Source organism: Pelodiscus sinensis, chromosome 5 (genome assembly GCF_049634645.1).
Source record: "Pelodiscus sinensis isolate JC-2024 chromosome 5, ASM4963464v1, whole genome shotgun sequence".
Lineage (NCBI taxonomy): Eukaryota > Metazoa > Chordata > Testudines > Trionychidae > Pelodiscus > Pelodiscus sinensis.
The window spans coordinates 22,334,584-22,356,702 of NC_134715.1; the positions used below are offsets into that span (position 1 = coordinate 22,334,584).

At 42.4% G+C, this 22,119-nt stretch overlaps 2 protein-coding genes across 12 annotated transcripts in view; one reads left to right on the forward strand and one right to left on the reverse strand.

Moving 5' to 3' along the window:
* The window catches only part of RAP1GDS1 (Rap1 GTPase-GDP dissociation stimulator 1), a 157,272-nt gene extending 151,885 nt beyond the window's left edge, over nt 1-5,387 (forward strand). For all 8 annotated transcript variants that reach the window (XM_075929637.1, XM_075929639.1, XM_075929638.1 and 5 more), the window contains one exon: nt 4,711-5,387. In XM_075929637.1, coding sequence (XP_075785752.1) covers nt 4,711-4,838 — 128 coding nt within the window. In that variant the 3' untranslated portion in view covers nt 4,839-5,387. The remainder of the gene's footprint in view (nt 1-4,710) is intronic.
* A 9,263-nt stretch (nt 5,388-14,650) lies between these two features.
* The window catches only part of TSPAN5 (tetraspanin 5), a 131,488-nt gene continuing 124,019 nt past the window's right edge, over nt 14,651-22,119 (reverse strand). For 3 of the 4 annotated variants that reach the window (XM_006130136.3, XM_075929643.1, XM_025188235.2), the window contains 3 exons: nt 21,405-21,452; nt 21,146-21,262; nt 18,392-20,435 (listed from right to left, as the gene is read on the reverse strand). In XM_006130136.3, coding sequence (XP_006130198.1) covers nt 20,370-20,435; nt 21,146-21,262; nt 21,405-21,452 — 231 coding nt within the window. In that variant the 3' untranslated portion in view covers nt 18,392-20,369. Of the gene's footprint in view, nt 17,629-18,033; nt 20,436-21,145; nt 21,263-21,404; nt 21,453-22,119 lie in introns of those variants that run through there. The other variant, XR_012904039.1, reaches the window with a different exon arrangement.

Genomic DNA, 22,119 nt, shown 5'->3' on the forward strand with positions numbered 1-22,119 from the left:
ATCCCCGGCTTCATTAAAATAAAAATGGCTGCTGCGCTGTGCTGGCTCAGCTGATGGTCGTTTCACAAGGCATAAGGGAGCGGTCGACAAAGGGTTTCCTGTCAACCGATCCGTGTCTTAACTGCTGAGCTGTGCTGACGATCAGCTGAGACGGCACAACGCGGCGGCCATTTTTATTTTAATGAAGCCGGGGATATTTAAATCCCAGCTTTATTAACTATGTTGGATAGTCTAATTTACATGCCTCTGGTGACAGAGGCATGTAGTCTAGACATACTCTTAGGTTTTCACTCTCAATAACACAGTAAAGTTAGGGCTGGTTTCTCCTCCCTTTTTGCCCCCCTCTCTCCCCTCAAGGAATCTCTTTATTTTTGTTTTAAATGTAAAAGAAAGCTAGAAAATGGACAGAGAAAATAAAAAGGATAAATGGAAATGAGTGAGAAAAGAAACAAGCACTGCTAACGTACTTAAAATGGAGAGTCACACGCAGTTCTTTGCTTCGGGAGGCCTTAACTGCTTGTGCCCAGCTTTCTGACCCACTTTACTCTAGGGCATTCTGCAAAGGTGAACAAAACCTAGTCTAACATTCCTTGCTAACATGCCACCTTTAAACTCTTTAGAAATTTAAAATTATTGAGCCAGTTTCCTTCGAACTTTAGATGATTTGGACTTTCAACTTTCAGCCTTTTAAGGAAGAGCACAGATCAACACAAAAGCACTCTCACCACCAACCACGCACCCCACAATAGAAACACTAACCCAGGAACCAATCTCTACAACAAATCCTGTCCACATATCTCCCCTAGACACACAGGCTGTGTCTAGACTGGCTGCTTGAATTTCCGCAAAAGCACTGACGATCTCATGTAAGATTGTCAGTGCTTTTGGGGAAATAATATGCTGCTCCCGTTCGGGCAAAAGTCTTTTTCCAAAAAACTTTTGCACAAAAGGGCCAGTGTAGACAGCAGAGATTTGTTTTCCGGAAAAAAAGCCCCGATCGCGAAAATGGCCATCGGGGCTTTTTTGCGGAAAAGCGCATCTAGATTGGCCATGGATGCTTTTCTGCAAAAAGTGCTTATGCAGAAAAGCATCCTGCCAATCTAGACGTGCTTTTCTGAAAATGCTTTTAACGGAAAAATTTTCCGTTAAAAGCATTTCCGGAAAATCATGCCAGTGTAGACGTAGCCCTTATCTAGGACCTAACTACAGCAGTCGCACCATCAAAGGCTCATTCACCTGCACTTCTACTCATGTGTGATATAGGCCCTCATGTACATTGGATAGACTGGACTGACTCTATGCAATAGAATAAATGGACACATCAGACATCAAGAATGGTAAAATAAATTAAAAAAACAGTGGAAGAACATTTTAAACCCCCTGAACACACAGACTTAAAAGCTGCCATCCTCAAACAAAAGAACTTCAAAAACAGACTAATGTGAAACTGCTGAGCTTATGCAAATTTGACTCCCATCAGAATGGGTCTGAATAGGGATTGCTAACTGCTCTCTCATTACAATAAGTGATTTTCCACTTTAAGTAGTCTCACCTTCTTGTCCATATCCACCCTGACTGAATTAGCTCAGGTATAACACTCCTTTCTCTGTTTCTTTTTCTTTCACTTCATGCATCTGACAAAATGAGGTACAATACATGAAAATTCACTACTGAAAGGTTGCAGACAAATAGGAGAGAGGCCAGCAGAGGGCAACAAGAATAAGTAGGGGGCTGGAGAACGTGACTTGTGAGGAGAGGCTGAGGGAACTGGTTTTATTTAATCTACAGAGGAGAAGAATGAGGGGAGATTTGATAGCAGCCTTCAACTACCTGAAAGAGGTGGGAGCGTTCCCCAAGAGGACATAGCCAGGTTATTCTCAGTGGTGGCAGATGACAGAACAAAGAGTACTAGTCTCAAGTTGCAGTGGGGAAGGTTTAGGTTGGCTATTAGTTTTTTCCTACTTCACTAGGAGGGTGGGGAAGCACTGGAATGGGTTACCTAGAGAGGTGGTGGAATCTCCACCCTTAGAGGCTTGTAAGACCAGGCTTGACTAAGCCCTGGCTGGAATGTGTTAGTTGGAGTTGGTCCTGCTTTGATCACAGAGTTGACCTAGGTGAGCTTCTGAGATCTCTTCCACTCCTAATCATCTAAGATGTTTGAGAGTCAAGAAGGAGATAATTGATCTACTTACCACCAGCTTCCGTGCTGAAATTCCCACTATTGTGTTTAAATCCAACATTTTTAATCCATTTGGTATTAGTGGTTCTTTGAGTCCCTCTTGGAATGACTTGAAAGCAATTCTCAGGAGCTTCTTTACCTGTCTGTCCATCTTCCACTGGCCCCTTTAGCTGCTGAGTATTGCTTGAGCTACCTGTTTCATACAGTAAGCCCCAGAGTTTTTTCCACCTGTTTGTATTGTTCAGTCCTATGGCTCTTTTCACCAGGTGTTTCTGCGGCTCTCTCCTGCTCTAAAATAAGGAGATGAGATCTTTTAGTCTTACGATTTAAAGAGGTACCCCACTTTTGGACTTGTAGCCTGCTGTTAACCGCAAACATAGAAAATGTCTCTTCTTCCCCCCTTCTACCAAGTCCTTCCCTTTATGTCTCCAATCCCAGTGTAGATTGTATATTTATGCTTGTAAGTTATGTTGTTTTCTCTGCTGGTGAGTGAAGAAGTTCTTGAAGTGATTTTAAAATAATATACATGTAGAAAGTATCTGTAGCTCAGAACTCTGTAGCTTCTAAGACATGTGAGTTCATAGGGTATCGCTATATTGCATCAGGAAGCGTGCCCTCCACCATGGGCAGACAGAGACACACTACTCCTGCTCAAGCTAGCATGCTCAAAATGGCAGCATGGATTTGAAGCATGGGTAGCACTCTAACCCCCCACCCCACCCCAAATACAGACCCAAGGGATTGGACAGGCTTGTATTCGGGTGACCACAATATCCACCTTGCTATTTTTTAGTGTGCTTTAAGTTTAAACAGAGCTGGCATCCTGGGCTGGGAAGCACACTCCTAGCTGCAGTGGATTGATGGTTTTTTACAATATACATGGGTTCTACAATGGAAGCTTTTGTCACTGTACTTTGTTCTAGTGAAGTGATACTACATTTCACATCTTAGTGCTAGCAATTGCATATTACCAGTTAAATATATATTTCCTGCCAGTTGGGGACTGGTGTTGCAATGGAGTCAGTACATTAAAAGAGAAGAGAATGACTAGAGGAGGAAAAGTAAATGGTGTGACTTAAGGACTTGGGGAAAAAAAACAGCATTCAAACTTAACACAGTCACTGTGTATGAAGACCCTGAGGCTTCTAAGTGTCTGGCTAAACAGAGCTTTTCTGCCAATTGTAACTCAGTGAGTGCCTGAAAGTTGATTTGGTTATACATGGTGTTATCCTGGAGGTAGGAGAAGGACAGAAAAGGCTTACACAGTAGACTAACTCCAGAACTGAAAACAGCTTAATTGAAATTGTTCACAGTATACAAACGTTCTCCGATGCACAGTCTTGACTGTGCTGTCACACAGTAGGGGGTAAAACGTGCAAGATAATTGAAAGCAGGTGAACAGGAAACAAGGAAAGGAAACAAATGTCACAGAAAATTTGCTACAAGGAAAAGGAGCACATACCCTTTGTGTAAAATGTAGCTGATTTGGAACAGAGTTTCACATTTCTCATGAGCAGCCCAAGACTCAGTTTAATTGGCAGCACCTGGGGCAGCAGAAATATATTTGGATCTTGTTGCTGATCTGGAGTCTACCAGAATTTCCTAGCCTGCCTACAAATAAAGCCCAAAGCATATTTAAAAAAAAATATATAGTGCCTACAGTATATAGCCTCCAGCTGTTTCAACAGAACTCATGATGTACTTCAAAAACAAATACTAAGGTTAATGCTATAGGCTTGTGTCACTTCTCCCCACCCTAAGTTACATGCACAATAATGCACAGAACAATCCATGCTGACATCCTAAAGCAGAAGAAAACAGATTGCTCACCATTTTAGAGGGATTAGGCCATGTGTTAGATTTTTTTTTTTAAATGCAGTCGAATATACTTGCAATAATTTTAAAACCACACTGTAAATAATTAACAATAACTAACAATAACTAAGTCATGCAGTGTCAGGGAAAGAACCTCTCTCACACAAGCGCACGCTTCAAACCTAACCATGCAATTTCTTAGGCTTTACGGCAAGCCTGAAGATCACGTCTCTGGCTCTACCAGACTAGGTTAGGGAACGAGTTTGAAGGGTAAGAGGTTTGGGCTAAACATTCTTCCACCAGTAGCCATGCTGAAAGGCATCTGGGGATGGAACTTGATAAATACTGAGCGCTCACCTGAAGTGATACTACATCTGAAGTAAGCGGAGCCTCAACCCATTCCAAAATTAGGGCCCTAGAATTATTTCTGTTGCTATCACTGTGCTCAAAAGCAGTTGTGTCTGTATGCATCTTACTTCTGGGTTCTAGCTAGAATAGGTGCAAGTTCCTCTCTAATAATCCTCTAGACTTTTCTGTGCTCTGACATGAGGATACCTCCTGGGCTCCATTAGTTCTATTACCTCAATTACATGAAGTACAAGAGTCAAACACAAGGAAAGAGCATCTCATTAGCTGCTCTGAGAAAATTTAGCTATGTGCATGGAGATATGGTCTGAGACTGCTGTGTGTGAAACCTTCTTGCTTCTGTTTTCCAGAACCCCTTCACAAGGAAATGCAGAGCCTGGCATTTCTAGAAGTTGTATCCAAACTCCGCAGCCATGAGAACAAAACTGTTGCCCAGCAGGCCTCACTAACAGAGCAGAGACTTGCAGTAGAAAGCTGAGAAAAGTCTCCTGTTCCCACACAGCATCCCATCATGGATTTCACCTTTGTCCTCTGTCCTGCTGCCACTCCTGCTATGTTTTCCACTGTATCACTTGTGCATGCATGTAATGTTCCCACACAAATTGATGAACTGCTGTAGGTACCTGTCCAATAAGGTTTCTAAAATCCATAGGTGGTGTTAACATAAATCTGTCAGAAACAAGTCTCCACCCATAAATGTTCTACTTGTATTCTTGTTGCTTGGGCCACACAGTAGAATGTGCATGTTGTAGTCCTATGCTGAAGTAAAAGTGGTACTACATGACGACTCCTTTCTCTCACCCTGAACTGCATAACAACATACTGCTAACTTAGGGACAATACAGGAGGCAGCAAGTCCAGGCTATAATGTTGATGATGATAGGATTCAATAGTAAATCTAGCTCCATTTTTGGTGCTTTGGAAACATAGGTATGAATGGAACGTGTTGCTGCTCATTCACTGGTCTTGCCTAGTAATGTCAAACTCATGGTACCTAGAGGTAACAAATAAAATACCAGTGCTCTCACATTTTACCTTCTGGCTTGTCCTTTTTGTAATTAAATGCAGAATTAATGACTGTAGTATGCATGACGAGAAGCCCATTTTGGGACAGATCTGACCCTCAGGTGATTGAGGCCTTCCATTTAAAAAAGAAATGCAATGGAAACCACCTTAAACCACTAAAATCCATTTTCTTCTCCCCTTGTCGTTAGCATGCACTCTGCAGGGGCGTTGTGTGATTTGGCAGAGTGGTTCTGAGCGAGGGCGCTAGCATTTATGTCGATGTACAATCCTTTTGTGCATCTCCCCCAGTTCTGTTATTCGTAGGCCCTTCAAGGGCCCATGCTGGCCCTATCCCCTTTTCCCCAGATAGTCACCAGATCTGCCATCTCTGAAGCCACACTCAGTCACTGTTCTCTGCTCTCCAACTTTCCAGGGCCCTTTTTCATTTTCAGGTAGAAGCGAGTAGCTTGGTTTTCTCCTCCACCTGGACTGGATAACCAGTAGTGCAGCGCTGCCTCCCTCCTGAACAGGGCTAAGCCCAAATAGTTCCATCTGCAAGCAATTTCCAACAGACTTCACAGAAGGTGAACTGGGCTCTGCCCCTTCTCAGCCAGCCGCCCCTTGTGCTGCAAGGGCATGGAGATTTCAGTCAGACAAGGGCATTGGGACCCCTAGCCCCCAGCAAGCTGCGACTTGACCACAGGAAAGAGAACCAAACTAGGAGAGTCCACGGTAGAAGTCCTGGGGTAATTCAGGACCATAAGTCCACAGCAGGGCACCTGGTCCTGGCATTGATTGTAAATGCTCAAGAGAAAGCAGCAGGGTTCACAATCAGTTCTCCCTTCCTTCCAGCTTGATTAAGGAAACTCTGGCAGTTGGGCCCATCCTCCATCCTGGGAGGAGCCTATAGGGAAGGATTCCAAGAGAGCAATTTCCAGAGGGCTCAAGGCCCTGCATAAGACTAGCCACAAAGGACCCTCATGGCATAGTCAGGCACCCATGCTTGCAAAATATGCAAAAAAATCCCAACAGGAACAAACACCAATAAGGGTGTGTCTCAACTACACCCCTCTGCCAACTGAGGGATGGAGATTAGGCACTTTGAAAATGCAAATGAGCCTGGGATTTAAATATCCCAGGCTTCATTTGCATACTCACGTTCGGGCCCTTTCGAAAGTGAAAGCAAAGTCTAGCAGTGGCTCTGCCGACAGCGGGGAGCTTGATTTGCATCCCTCTGCCAGCAGAGGGATGCAGTCTAGCCGTAACCTAAGAGAAAACCCCAGTGAAAGAAGTGTCATCAGACTCTGATTCTGAGAAGAATGTAAAGAAAAAGGTAACTTTGTTTTACTCTTTCCCTCCCCCGCACATGAGCAGTTTGAAACCATGCACAAAAAGGCTTCACCTACTATGGAGAGCCAACTTTTAAGCAGGTCTTGAGGACAAAACTTCAAGTAAATACTACCCTGCTAAATCCTCTCCCAAAGCAGCCATTCTCCTGCATGCATCCTTTGAGGAAGTAATCAGGGAGGAGCAGGAAACTCCTGAAAAAAAGGCAGAACACATGAAGAGGCATACACTAAGATTCTATATGATCCAAGAACCAAAAAATGCCATCACTGATATGCCAAAAGGGAATGCTACAATAACATCTTTAGGGTGGGATATGGTTAGTCCATCCACAGGAGACTACTTTCCTAAGTATCCTACAGATAGGAAGGTGGAAGTTATCCTCAGAAGGCACTTTGACGCAACCTCAGCCACGCTCAGAGCATCTCTGGCAACCAGTTCTTTTGTTTAAGTCACAGTCTCATGGCTAGAAGTATGTAAAGCCCCTGGGGGCAGAAAACAAACCGAATAAGTTTATACTGAAGAAAATCTCTCTGGCAACAGCATTCGTGGAAGATGCTTCAATGGACAGTATGTGGTTTTCTGTCATGGACAGGCATCCAGTTCAGTGACTTGAGAACACATATATAGCTTTATCCCTGGAAATTAGACACTTCAGGCAGGACACGTGCACCTTGAAATTCTCATTTCTCCTCTTCAGAGACAAATTGGATATGGTAATGGCTAAAAACTATGGACAACACCAAACAGTTCCTCTACTCTAAAAAGACTAGCAGTTTCTAGTTTTTTCTAGAGCACTATCAAAAAGAGATGCTTTTTCTATCCAATGTCCTCAGAGATCTGACCATCAGAAGGCAGATTCCAGGAGATTCAGAATCTAATATTCACATTGGTCAGATAGAGGAGCCCAACCTCTGCTCAGGAATTTCAGCTCTTCAGCCTCCTGGCCGGGTGTACATGGGCATGATCGCGTATCAGGTGTTTTCAGACGTTTCTTCAGAGAGCATGAGACCACTCCCTGGCAGGGGTGGCCCTAAACTAGCTGCCAGCAACTGGCGCCCTAGGCAAACCATGCAATCGGCACCCCCACCTCCAAACTCCTAAATGATATTGCGCCACCATTTGGCACCCCATTTAACTTGGCGCCCTAGGCAACCACCTAGTTTGCCTATATGGATGGGCCGCCCCTGCTCCCTGGAGTACATGCAACTTCAAGTGCATGCCATGAAACAGGTCTTCCAACTCCCTGAGATTGGGAACAGCCTAGGAAGATGTTTGTAGGGGTCTTTCCAATGTGCTTGCTAGACAGTCGAATTCTCACTGCCACCCGGGTGGCATAACAAACACATCTGCAACCCAAAATGGCACATGGAACCTTGGGGAAAGGAACCACAGCATCAACCTGTTGAGGGTGATCAAACTAGCACTTCTCAGATCCCAGAGCCACATGGAAGGAAGTCCCAATCTTCAAAAGTGACACATACACTTTGCTCTCTTCTAGGAGAACTTCAACACGAGGCCTACTTATCATCTGGACTAAAATTAAGCCTCAGGTCAAGTGCAGAAAACCCCCCAAAGGATTATGGGATTACATTAATTCTGTATTTCCTTCAACAAGCAGTAGATAAGGGATGCTGGCTAAGCACCTTTGTGCCCCCAGGTGTCAGTCCGTAGCAGTGCAATGTTTGCAGAATCTTCACACTACCTGGTTAAGAACCTCAGCGCACTAAACTGGCCAGACAAGCAGTCAGACTCATCTTCCCTAAATGGGCTTCAAAAGCCTAACCGCTCATTCGCCATCAAATCCTGTTTTCCTGTGTTGTTGAGGCAAACAAGGCAGCTGCTGTTCCTGCCCAGAAGGAATCCAAACTCCATATAATCTGTTGCCACTGTGTGGGCCAAAAGAGCATGTGCTTCGGCTGCAGAGCTCTGCAAAGCAGCAGCGGCTAACACTTTATCAGACCTATAGGAAGGAGCTGACTACAATGGAGCAGTAATAACTTTGCTATTTGAGCAATCCGGTACAAGGGAGGGATTTCCCTCCCTTTCTCTGCTTTCTTACCTCCCTCTACTCCAGTTCACTGCTTCCCAGGTATAGCATGACTTTGCGAGACAATGAGCTGCAGAATGAAAAATTTCTTTCTTGATAATCCCCTTTTAACTAGCTGCTTCAACGACAGTTCCACCCACCCTAGATGGCTTGTCAGCTAAAGGTCAATATTTTATTTGGATAAGTCACCATAGTTACTTGGTTGGCATTGGAATTAGTGTTAGTATTTTCTACTACTTTTTACACAGCTTTGAAATGAATCCTGTGGCGACAAACTACAGAGGAGAGAGTGTGGCTGGCACAGGCTGTGCTCCAGTTTTGATATGGGTCTGAGTCTGGATACAGGAAGGAAAAATACTGGTTGAAACGCTGAAATTTGGGACTCTCTGGTCCAGCAATATCCATGGTCTGGTAGAACCCCAGATATTGCTGGACCAGAAAGCCTGCGGGAGCGAAGCCCCCACTGGCAGCAGCAGGTCCAGTGGCCAGAAGCCCAGCTTGGTCTGGCATGGCAGGGAGCGCAGCCCCAGCCGATAGCGGATCCCAGAGGCAAGGCCTAGGAGCAGAGTCCAGTGGCCAGACTCTGACGGCCCAGAGCAGGGCTGACAGCCGGGAGGGAAACCTCGACTTCCCCAGAACTGGTAAACTCCCTGGTTCAGGACCGCTCAGACTCCCAAGACCCGGGAGGTCCAACCAGTAGTCCATGGAGAGTGGAACTGTGGGAGATGCTGCTAGCAGACAGGAAGTCATCTGGTAAGAACTTTCAAAAGGAACTCAGATATAAAAGCTTTTAAAGGCACAGATTTATATAGAGCCTCCTCCAATAGTTGTTCAGAGAGAAGCATATGAAGTACAGAAATGCTATATAAGAGAATTTTAACTGGTCTCTTGTAAGGTTGCCAGTTGACACAGGCTTGCGCATCACAAAGTTCTGAGCCTCACAGCTGTTCTTTGTAACAATGGTAACATGCTAACCAATTATCTGGCTCAATAACAGCTTGCAGAGAAGGGGATGTCATCTTTGCAGGCTTTAGTCTGTTTCTGTTTACCAGGAATTGGATGGACTGGAACAAGCAAGTCCTTTCACGTAGGCCAGCAAACAGTAGTGACTCTTCACTGTGCCTGAATCAAACTGATGACATAAGAATTTATGGATTTTCATACCGAATCAGTTCAGTGATCCAGATAATATGTTCCTGTCTCAGACACTAGCAGCCTATGCTTCAGTGGAAGATGAAAGAAACCGCACAGTGGGCAATTGTACAGTAACATGCCCATAAAAAAAAGTTTCATCCTCGTTCCAGTGAGTTACTAGTTTTTTATACTTCATTAGTGCCTGGGAGCCACAAACAACCACCGGGTCTCCATTTCACTTCTCAGTCTCAGACTTGTGTACGGCTCCCAACTGATTGTTCCTGTGGGTCAACAGCTCCCAACCTAAAACAGGTTCCACACCTCTGCATTAAATCATGTCCACATCATCAGCTGTTGTACTACCTGGGTGTAACAAAAACCCATTGAGAAATCTCTTTCCTTTCAGATATTTTCCATGGATAGAAACATCAACTTGACTTACTTTTTCACATGCAGGTGTCAGCTAGCTCTATGCCGCACACTGGGAGGTGGACTGTATAACTGATGGTGTTAAAAAGGGAGAACTCCCAGCATACAGAAATGGATTTGTCAGAGTGAACCCTCTGCTGGTTTGACTGGATCCGAGTTTATCACATTTCTTACATACCCAACACTTACTGTTGCTATCGAATCATTTAGTTTAAGAGCCTCCTCTAATCAGAACAATATTTCTTGCGTAGATCTAAGGACTGTATTATCTGAAATGTATTTGACTCGCCCCATTTACATTTCATTGTATCCATTTCACTGAAGTCACCTGAGTTCAAACGGTTGAAGTTTTATTTATGAATAGATGTACAGTAGCTAGATCAAGTCCAAATAAAGATTGTAACCTGTACTGCTCAAGTTATTTTTATGCCTGTGGTGTCAGACATTTCATTGCTTCCCTCCTGCTGCAGACTAAGCTCAAAGGAGTCGTATCTGACATGCTCAAAAGGCTAGGAGGAGCAGACAGTATCAAGCTACTGCATTTGATTTATAAAGGTCATACAGATGTAGACAAGATTTACTGTCTCACAAATCATCACCCTCAACAAAACACATCTGCTAACATTTGAACAAAGTGGCTTTTTACAAGACATTTCACTGGGAAAAAAAATCAGTTTTTCCTGGTCGCAGATATTTAAGGTTAAAAAAAAAAAAAAGTACTAGATTTTTTTTTTTTTTTTTGCTAATTAAATTTCCGTATCAAGGCAACAGACTCTACTGGATTTAATTTGTTTAAATAAAAATATAACCTCCTGGGGAGTTTCACTCAGACTGTACCACAATAATCAATATGGACATAAGAACTTTGAAACGCCACCCCAAAGACAATTAATGATGCAGAAAATATATGTTAATCACAGCCATCTGCCAGAAACAGCATGCAAGCTTTTAAAATGTGTATTTAACAGTTATTAAGGGAGCTCAATCATGAAAAAGTAAAGAATACACCTTACACCAATGACTCCATTAGTAAGTAATAAAGCAAGTTGTCCTAAGACCATACATGTCCATCAGATGTTGAAGTTCACTGGGCAATATATTTTTCTAAAAAGATACATGTTAGTTTATCCACACATTGATGTTGGAATTATTAATCACTAATTTATCTCCATGACCAAGTGCCTCATCACCTACCTGACACTATAAAAGCACCTTCTTCGTCCATAACTGCTGAAAGTCCCTGGTACACAATGAAAAGTTGGTCCCTGACTAATAATGGAAAGTCACTGGACAAGGGCAAATGGCAGCTATCAACTGCACCTTCATATTGATGACAGTCTGCTCTGAAAACAAGAATGTTTAAAATGTGTGTTTTGAAAAACTGCAACTGTTTACCTACATTTTGACTAAGACCAAGTCTACAGTGGTGGAGGTAAATTGATGCAAGATATGCAACTCCCACTACATGAATTGCTGGAGTTGAGTATCTGTGGCAGCCCCACAGTGGGAGGTTGACTTACCAATTGCGACACTGCTGAAGGGGGTGCCCACAGCATTCGATTTACTAGACCAATCTTTACTAGACCCGCTAAATCGAGCCCTTGAGGATCGATCACCAGAGTGTTGATCCTCCAGCAAGTGGAGACGCGGGGCTTAAATCAAGATGGAAGAAGGTGCATTTGACATCCTAACGTGCCCTACAGCATAGGTCTTACTAGCAGTAAGGCCTCACCAGTATTACTCATCAGTATGAAGTTCAAAATAACACCCATAAGAACTTAATTAGCTAAATCTTGTCCTAGGTCAGCAGCTTTAACTTGTATGGGTTTATTAACATTTGTCTATAACACTACAGATCCATGATGCTTTACTGAGAGAAAACACATAGAGGAGCATATGGTCTCCTAGAAAAGAATCTAATTTAGATTAAAGTTGTAAAATATATCTCTCACTGCATCATGGTATTTTCAACTATGGTATTTTCAATTGAATCCAAACAATGCTCTCACCAAAATTATCACCACCATATTATATTTAAATGGCCTCAACATTTGAATTTACCATTTTGCAAGTACAACCATTTACATGTGTGAAGACAAATGTATGCCACAAAAGATATTCGACAGACAATTGCTGGACTAAGGGAACAATCTAAAGCAGAGTGTGTTGTGCAAAAAAAAAAAAAAAAACCCACAAAAAAGGTAGGGGGAAAAAAGGCTCGGGGGGGGGGGGGGAGTTATTGAGGTTAAAAAAAGGGTCAGGGGAAAGGTTTGTTTTGCTCAATGAAAGTCGCCTGCCTTTTTAAGGGTGGCCATTTTTAATTCTGTTGTTCTCTGTGGCACACCTCCAACTGCCTCACAGAACACAGTTTAAGAAACACTGATCTAAACTAAGCTCAGTATGAACACTGGTCTCTAGCAACCTGGAATGTCAGTAGCAGATATTCAATACAGAATAAACTTTTCCTGTTTGCTCGTAATACAGTTGGAAAAGGCCATTAATACCTGCATGATGTGCAACTTGTACAAGACATTATCGTAACTGTAACTTGTTATAACTCACCTTGATCCTCTGTTCAGGCAGAATTTGCCCTCTTCGGTGTGTTTCAGGAATTCCATTTCTTGTCATTTCATGATGAACCTGGGAATAAACCTTCCCTGCCACCCACAGCTAGACTTAGCTAGAATCACATATGCCATGGTTTCCAAGCTTTTTGTCGTTACAACTCCATTTTACTGAATTATTTCCTCCCGGGACCCCAGGCAGCATGGAGGTTACCATTTGGAAGAACAAAATGGCATCCTCCACATAGTGTACCCTTACATGCACCATACTTGTGAGAATACACCCAATGGAGGATGCCATGTGTAGAGTAAAATGGCATGCTCTGCACAGCATGATCTCACACAACCCATAAGTAGAGGTTGCAATGCATTGAGGATACCCACTGGTCTACAAAATGGCATAATTTGCACAGTGTGATCATGTACACGTGGTTCATGTGAGGACGGGCTATGCAGAGCAAAATGGAATCCTCCACGCACCAGAGATCACCATGACACCATCCGCTGGATTGTGATCCCAAACCCATTTGGGATCACAATCCAGTTTGGGAATCACTGGTGTATGCACTACTGACAAAGCCAGATACCAGTGCTGCCAAGATGGACAGAAGCACTTTTTCCACTCTAATGGAAAGCAGTTCCATTTATCTGGAAGTAATAATGGCCAGGGCAAAAATGGGAGGAGGACACTTAACAACAGCAGGCACTTTTGAAATTCTTCTCTCCTATATGTTTTAATAACATGCTTCAAAATTACTGGGATTATTTACACTAAGGATCAGTTCTGAAATTAATGCAGAGTTTTTTTTATTAGATCATAAATTTTAAGGGATTTTGCATTGGGCTGTATTAAACAAATCCGTACATAATTTTTACAGTAAAATTGATATGGAAATTGTCACAAGAACAACAATAAAAACCATCAAGAATTTAGCACAGCTGTGAACTTCACTCATTTCCATTTTAGTGCTAAAACTTGCTGTTCTCTGTGGCTGTCTGTGAAGCATTGCTCTCTTCAGAACCAGGGTATCCAACTGCCCTCTATCACCATTGTTATGGTGAATCATTAAGTTTCCACCAGGTTCTTCTCATTCTTCACAATCAGCTAAGTGACTTTTGAAAACTAAAAAGTCATTGAAATAATCAGACTAAAGTTCCAACAGCTGTGCTAAATTGCTATTTCAAGAGTAACAGAACTTATAGTTTGAAAACTGGTAAAACGAACAGTCTAATGTCCTCAATACAGCTAAATAATTTAACTATCCATTTCTCCCACAATTTGTATCGAAGTATATGTGGGAATACCTGGAGTTTGAATTTGCGATATGAACGGGTAACTGGTTAACCAGTTACCCAGGAGCAGTCTGCCACGGGCAGAGGGCTGCTCCAGCCCGGGCAGCCAGCCCCACTCCCAGCATGGGGGCCAGGAGCTGGCGGCAGCCCCAATGTGGAGTCCAGGAGCCAGTGACCAGCCCCATGCAGGGCTGGGAGAGGACACTCTGGGGGCTGAAGGCCACTTCAGCTGGGCTGAAGCAGTCCCCTGTCCAGCATCCCACTTAGTCAGTTAACTGGTTAAATGTTAAACCGATTAATCAGGATTTTACTTACACCAACCATTCTTTTGTTTAATACCATCTACTGGTAAAATGAAAATGTAATTGTAAATGTACATTTTGCGATGAAAAGTCCAAGTCATCACAAACAGGTTTCAGAGGCTACCTCTAGACTGAAGCACTGAAAGAAAAGACAACATTCACTAGGTAATACTTCACACAATTTTATTTATAAAATTGTAATTATCTAACAAATTGCATATAAAATGATTTACTTCAAGTAAATACAGAATACTGCACAACTATTAAAACTATTGTCCATCATAAATGTATTAAAACATTGCTAAAAATGCACCTATTAAAAAACACAAATAGCATGATCAAGACCACTTTCAATAGCTTAAAAGGAATTACTAAGAAGTTGTGTTAACTTCCAAAATATAGTCCAGTTACATCCTTTGAATTCACCACATTCTAATGCTAAAGATGACAAATATAAGCAATACATATGCACCGGAACTATGCATTTCTTCCAGACTAATGGATGACCAATTGGAAAACAGACAACTAAAGCTCAAGTCAAACTCTACCAGCATGCAGTTCTGTTATAGCAATACTTTCAGTCAGTAAGTGTAATTGGCTTTTACAATCGATTTTGCGACTCACAGGTTTTTTAAAAAAAGTAACACAACGAGTACATTCAGATAAAAAGAAATATTACACAAAGGTAAATACAATGAATAACCTTCATTGTATTCGATGATGATTTGAGGAGAGAGGTTCTCCTTCAACTGGATTGGTGTTACATACCAGAGACAGGACTGAGTCACACAGTTTGGGGCCAGATCCCAGTCTCCCCAAAGCTTGGGATAATCAAATCGTGGTCTGCCTCTGCTGTACATACATATGGAAAGTGTATGGATACGCACAGATGGAGTTTGTTGCTGACATACAGCAAAACCAAAAAATGAATAATGCTTTCTTGTTGCTCACCGGGATTGGTGTATATATTACAAGTCACAATGGCTATTTTTATACTGCATATCATTAGAGATTTGAAATGTTTTCTTTCTAAATATTGAAGGTTGGCAGCTAATGGATCTTACAGAGGAAATAAAACTAACCAACAGTGGTGGTCTGGTTAGCTTACTTCAGCATACTGGGTTAATGAGACTCAAATTAACAAATGCAATAACTTTAGTGGACAAAAAGGAGGGCATTAGGATTGGGAACCTGCACTGTGCTTTACACACTAGGATCAGTTCTCCTTTCAGTGCAATGTAAATTGTGTCATTAGTATTAATCTGAAAAGTATAAGCACAGCAAGGAGGGAGAATGGATCCCAATGTTTGCATTCAGAGGTTCTCTTATTTTCTCTGGTAACTGGAACCAATTCTATCCAGGACATTCCTGAAGAAGCGAAGATGGAGATTCATTTTCAGGACCACATCAAGTCAAGACCTAGCATCAAATTTAGTCCAGGCATAAGAGGTGTGAGTTCAGCCAAGGCCTAGATTTTACAGTCGATTCCTTTTCCGATCCTAAGTAGGCAGCACAGGGAAAAGGTTCCAGAACGAACCAAAGCAAAACTGAGAAGCTGGTCCACCTTCATGTAACATAGGTCAGCTGTGGTTCTACATGGCAGACGCTAGATGGCAGGCAATTAAAGCATTCCTGACTCAAGCCAATGGATATGTAAAGCTCTTAAGTGACCAGCCTGCTGAATTTTGATCAGCAAACTCTCACATAGTATATCTTTCGTGAGTATAAATACGTATTTATGACGAATAGCAGTCATGTGCAAGAATCATTTCATTTGCATGCTACTATTTACATTTCAAATAGTATTTACACATCAGAACCTACCAAACCAGGTTTGGTCTCCTGATTCATTACAATTAGCATCTCTCTGAAAAGAAAGGAGGAAGAGGAGAAGGAGGCAGCTTAGACGACAAAGAACAAGTAAGCAACAGTCTCCACCCCTTCAAACTCCAATAAGCAACAGTCAATATTATGGGTCTCAAACCAACAGGAGAGCGAGGGTGTGCATCTGAGTAGGACCTCTGAGCATTCTCGTGGGGAACTCTGAAATGGCTTTAGAACTCTGGACACAGCTGAAGTTTCACACCAGTTGTCAGCTAATGCCATAGCCATACACACATTGCCTAGCAAATGCAAACAGTTCACACCCTAAGAGGCTGTCTGAATGCTGTCCGGCAATGTATTCTGGAGCAGCTACTGCACTTTGTGGCTGCTTAAAAATGGCCTTCGGACTTGCACATACCTGAGGCATGCTAGAAATTGCCCAGAAATAGAATACCTACTGTATCTTATTGCTTTACCCAGACCCTGCTGGAAGTAACTTGTTTGGCCAGCATTCATGGGTTGTTTGTGGCTCATATGAAGTTTTAATGGCACTTTCAAGCAGAAATATTGTTTGAATTTGGTCGGTTCTGTGTAAAACAGATCAAGTGCCAAAGCCTCGCATGATCTTCCAAACTGCTCTCCTAAACAGCAAGTGGAAGTGGACTCTCAGGCTATGTCTCCATATCAAGCTGGAAAGGACAGGGGAGGCGGGAGAGGAAGAGATTCCATGATCACCTACACATGTGTGCACTAGCTATCATCCAGCTAGCCTAAATATAAATACCAGTGTAGTGGCGGTAGCCATTACCTGTACTACCACAGTTACGCTGCTACTTATAGTTGTGCTAACTGGATGTTTGCTAGCACAAGTTTGTGTACACAAGCAGGCAAATCACACCTCAAGCTTGCAGGGTAGAAGCAGCCACTTTTATCTATTCTATGCATACAAATGTGTGTTTTAAATTGCAACAGAGGCAGCTAATTTTGAACATCCAATGTGGTTTCTCCACAAATGACTTCAAAAATGGGAAAGGAAAAGTAAATTGCAAAAAAAACAAAGGAAAAACAAAAATCATCTTGAACAGCAAAATTCATATTTGCAAAAATGAGGGGTTGTACAAAAAATAAAGGTTATTCTTTAGTGTTTTTTAAGACAGCAGTCACTCTGTACATTTTCTGCATATGCACCTGGAAGTAACGAGAACAAAGATTCCCCATATTGAAGAGCAATTCCTTTCCTATCAACACAATTCTCTGCCACTGGCATTTCCCAGAATTGTGACTTAGCAATAGGAGAAGGAAACTAAGGGTATGTCTACACTACCCCCCTAGTTCGAACTAGGGGGGGTAATGTAGTCATACGGAGTTGCAAATGAAGCCCGGGATTTGAATTTCCCGGGCTTCATTTGCATAAAGCCGGCCGGCGCCATTTTTAAATGCCGGCTAGTTCGGACTGTGTGCCGCGCGGCTACACGCGGCACGAACTAGCTAGTTCAGAATAGGCTTCCTATCCGAACTAGCTGTACGCCTTGTTCCTAATCCGAACTAGCTAGTTCGTGCCGCGTGTAGCCGCGCGGCACGCAGTCCGAACTAGCCGGCATTTAAAAATGGCGCCGGCCAGCTTTATGCAAATGAAGCCCGGGAAATTCAAATCCCGGGCTTCATTTGCAACTCCGTATGACTACATTACCCCCCCTAGTTCGAACTAGGGGGGGTAGTGTAGACATACCCTAAGAGAATAGGCATGAGAAAACAAAAATTACAGTACTATTGTAGAAATTCAAGTAGAGGAATGGAAGCTGTCTTCAGAAGGCTAGCGGCAGAAGCATTAAAGATCACGGCAAGCAGGAATGTTTCTGTAGTGTGGAATTTTTAAATAGTAGCCCTGGTTCACAACCAATGCTAGGGGCAAGGGGAGCAGGGTATTTCCTGAATGCTGCATTCCTGTTCTCCCCACTCCACACCATTCTACACAACACAGAACAGTAGCATCTTTAGCTCCAATGAACTTACCATGTCCCGTTGAAGAGAAATGAACAATAACTCCCCTAGAACAGTGGCTAAGAAAAACATAACACTGTGATGAAAGTGAATCACCTTTATTAGGGATAGTGCATTTTAAACGCTTTCAGTGTTTAAAAAAATCCTGTGAAGTTGCTGTTGATCTTTAACAGCACACGCCAAAGGCGTGGGTGTTGCCTGCTACAGGTCAGGCGGAGCTCACTGGAGGCTGAGGAAACACCAAATAAAAGAGTGCCACTGCACTGGTCAGCTCTTCCAAGCCACTGAATATTGGTGTGTCTTGCCAGCCTTTGGGGTTAGAAACACAGGTTGTCTCCACACAACCAGAAACAGAACCAGAGCACAGAAAGAAAGCGTGTGAGATTGTTTATACACTCATACGCTGTATCTCTCAGAAGTGAGATTAATATACTGATTTGAAAGAAAACGTGTTTACTATTTCTTCTCTTATCTTATTCACCTTAGGGGACACTTGAGGCCAGTCCTGAATGGTGATAAAACACCTCCTGATGGATACTAAGCACCTTCAACAACTTCTTGAAGGAAGCAAGAGCAGAAGGCAGTTAGCCCCTGCAGGATTGGGCCCACAGACATTAAGCAGGGCCATCAGGCAAGCTAAAAGTATATGAACTGCACTAACTACCCTAATTATTGTTGGGTGCCTGATCACATGAAATAAAAGCTCATCACATACACCTAGATGGAGTTTTGACTTATCTTGCCTCCCAGTACTGGTGCTGTAGTCCAAATTCTACTGCTTTGTCCTTTTCCAAAGGACCAAACGTGTCTCTGTTGGTCCCAATACACTTTTCTTGCTTGAAAATAATATTTTATTCTATTGGCTCAAGAAAGTGTTTTGTTGTATTCAGACAGAGAAAAGCAGGATGGGAAACACACACAGACAAGCAAATGAAAAACTGATGACTTCAGGCAAGCATTTACTATAGCAAAGCTGTTGTTCTTTCCCCCTTTCAAGACAAGAGGATAGGAAGTTCCCATAAACAAGTGCATCTACCAATAAATATGTGAATTTGGATTACAAGCCTATTGAAACATATGCAGGGAATTAGAATCAGAATCTCTCAGATTCTAACTCCATAGCTCATGCAGGCAAAAACATTTTTAAAAAGAAAAAGGCAATCTAAGCTTCAGCTAGGAATGGATCAAGGATACATCTTAAAAGAAATTGTGTATAATTATAACAAAGCACTAATATTAGTGACAGGCCCAAATACATCAGGTTATGCCAAACTCCAAAGAATCAATGGATATAGTGAGGGTATTTGGATACTTTTTTTACTTTTTTTTTTAATTAACATATATTTCATTGTCTTTTAAACATTATACACCTGAGTTCCCCAAACCTTAAGTGTTCCATTCTTGCTTGGAGAAAGATGCTGGCAAATTTAAATAATTATCCCCTTGATCTTGCTGATTCCAACCACAAATTATTACAGACAGAAAGTCTGGAAGTGCTTGCATAAAAGTTTTTCCTTGTTTTTAAAACAATTTCTTGAAATATACAATTGATGAGTGGAAAGTTGTTTAATGTTTGATGAGATCAGTTTCAGAAAGACCTGCAGCTATGTTTAACCGTGGAAAATATGAAGATGATTCCTCTAGAGTGTACTGAAGAAAGAAACATTCTCAGGAACATTTGGCAGCTATCAAAGAGCTTGTGACATGGAGAACAGACAGCATATCCACAAACCACAATGCAACTCTGTCCCATTGACATATACCAATTAAAAAAGAGAGTCCACCTATTATTCAGAATCAAGGATACAGCAGAGATTCATGGCTCAACAGCTTTCAAACTGATGATTTTTAAAAAATTGTCAGTGAGCAGCAGATTTTAAACAGCCCACCCCTTAGCCAACAAGGGTTCACTGCAAATACCAGCAGCGTATACTTGAGCCTGCTTGGGAAAGAAGGCTTCCCTGTCACCCATGTCCATACAGCTTGGTGTCGGAGTGACACACTGGAGGGATTGGAGGTTTTCAGTTGTCCAGTGTCTTGTGGCGGTTATTTCAGCAGTTTTACCAGCTGGCTCTGACAGCCTCAATGTCACTAACCAAGTTCTGGGCTAAGCATATCCCGAATATCTGGAAAAAGATTACAGTTCATTTACGTGGTGCACTTGACAGTCCTTTGTGTACAGTCATTTTCCCTGGGTGGCATGGGACTTTGATACAGCAACAGGAGAAAAAAACCCACGAAATGCAACTGTAAAAACATTACGTAAGTTGGCAGAGGGGGGCTTAGGAGCAAGAGTAAAAACTAAAACTCTTAAATTCGTTTTTTGCCTGAAACTGACCACATTCTAAATCAACAGTGTGCCTTTAATCTGAAGTCAGAGGTTCTACTAGAATTTCTTCCCATGAGCAATTTAAAAGATGATTCTTTTGGCAGCCTGTCTCGGAAAGGTAAAAAATAAGACCACCCTACAGTCTTTGAACTACTTTCCACCCCCTCCGCCCTTGTTTCCACTAGGGTTGCCAGTTTTGACTGGACATGCTCCTGGAGGTCTCATCACATGACAATCTTTAATTCAAAATTCATCTAATTCCTGCAGATTCCAGGACAATCCTGGAGGGTTGGCTACCCTATGTTCACTCCCAATATGACGAAGTGTATGTCTGTTGAGTGCCATTGGACAAACATTCTTCTATGGATAAACCCTTTTATTGATAAATATCCTTGAGCACAAATGAAGCCTCAGCCATTAACTCACTAAGTAGCTCTTAATGAAAACCACTAATTCAAGGTTCTGCTCGTTTCCTCTGTAACTTCTTAGGAGGAATGTGTGCTTTACCTGCAACAACGCAATCCCAATGAAGATCCCGGCAACTATAGTAAGATTGTCCTGCAGCCATTTCTCAAACTGGGGGACACAACCTTTAGTGTAGATAACAATCTGCTGATCAACCTCCTGGAAAAGGACAAGAGGAATGAAAACACAGATAATTAGCTCAATCTTTACCTTCAATGCTACAACCTGCTTCCCCAAAGTTACTTAGATCCTTACAAAATCGGGTATGATTAAAAGAAACCCACTTAAAAACCCCACTTACTGGTTTTTGCCTGGCATCGTAGCCACACTGAGTGTTAATGACATCTTCCTAAGGGAGAAAACAAGAAAGGCAGTGAGAAGTGCCTCCAATCACAGGGGGGGTCCCACATTTTCTCCCTTCAGACTGTGATAAACCCCCATGTCCCAGAGGCAGACGTCTATGGAGATGAAAGAGGAGGAACTGGGGAATGATCCTTCTACTTATATAAAATAACTTTCTGCAGGAAATGTTCATACTTGTTCCCGAAAAATATACCAATACAACATAGCATATACATACAATATGGCACGTTTACTTCAGAGACCTGCCTGGGTCACATGAAGAGGAGATGGAGTGAAGTCACTTTGCAGGGTAAGGGGCTGTGTGAAAATATCTGTCACCTGCTACAATCTGATCCATTCCAAAAGAAACAAGTTTGCTCTACAAAAGTATTTTAGAAGCCCAAGAGACAGTTTTTGCTTCTCCTTCAAAGGCCAGGGGGAGTCACTTGTTATTCTTCAACTGTTCTGTACCCACTTTAAAGCTCTGGAGTACACAGAAGTATAAACTATTCTCAAAGGTCTTTGTCAGCGAGTCATACCCAGTGGTAGTTTTCTGAGGTTGTCTTCACTCCATGTACACAGATCTTCTGGTGCAATGAGAAACAGTCCTATGGAGCGAAGCCCTCCCCATCCCACTCAACCCTCTCTCTGCATACCTTTGGCCCCTTAGCAGG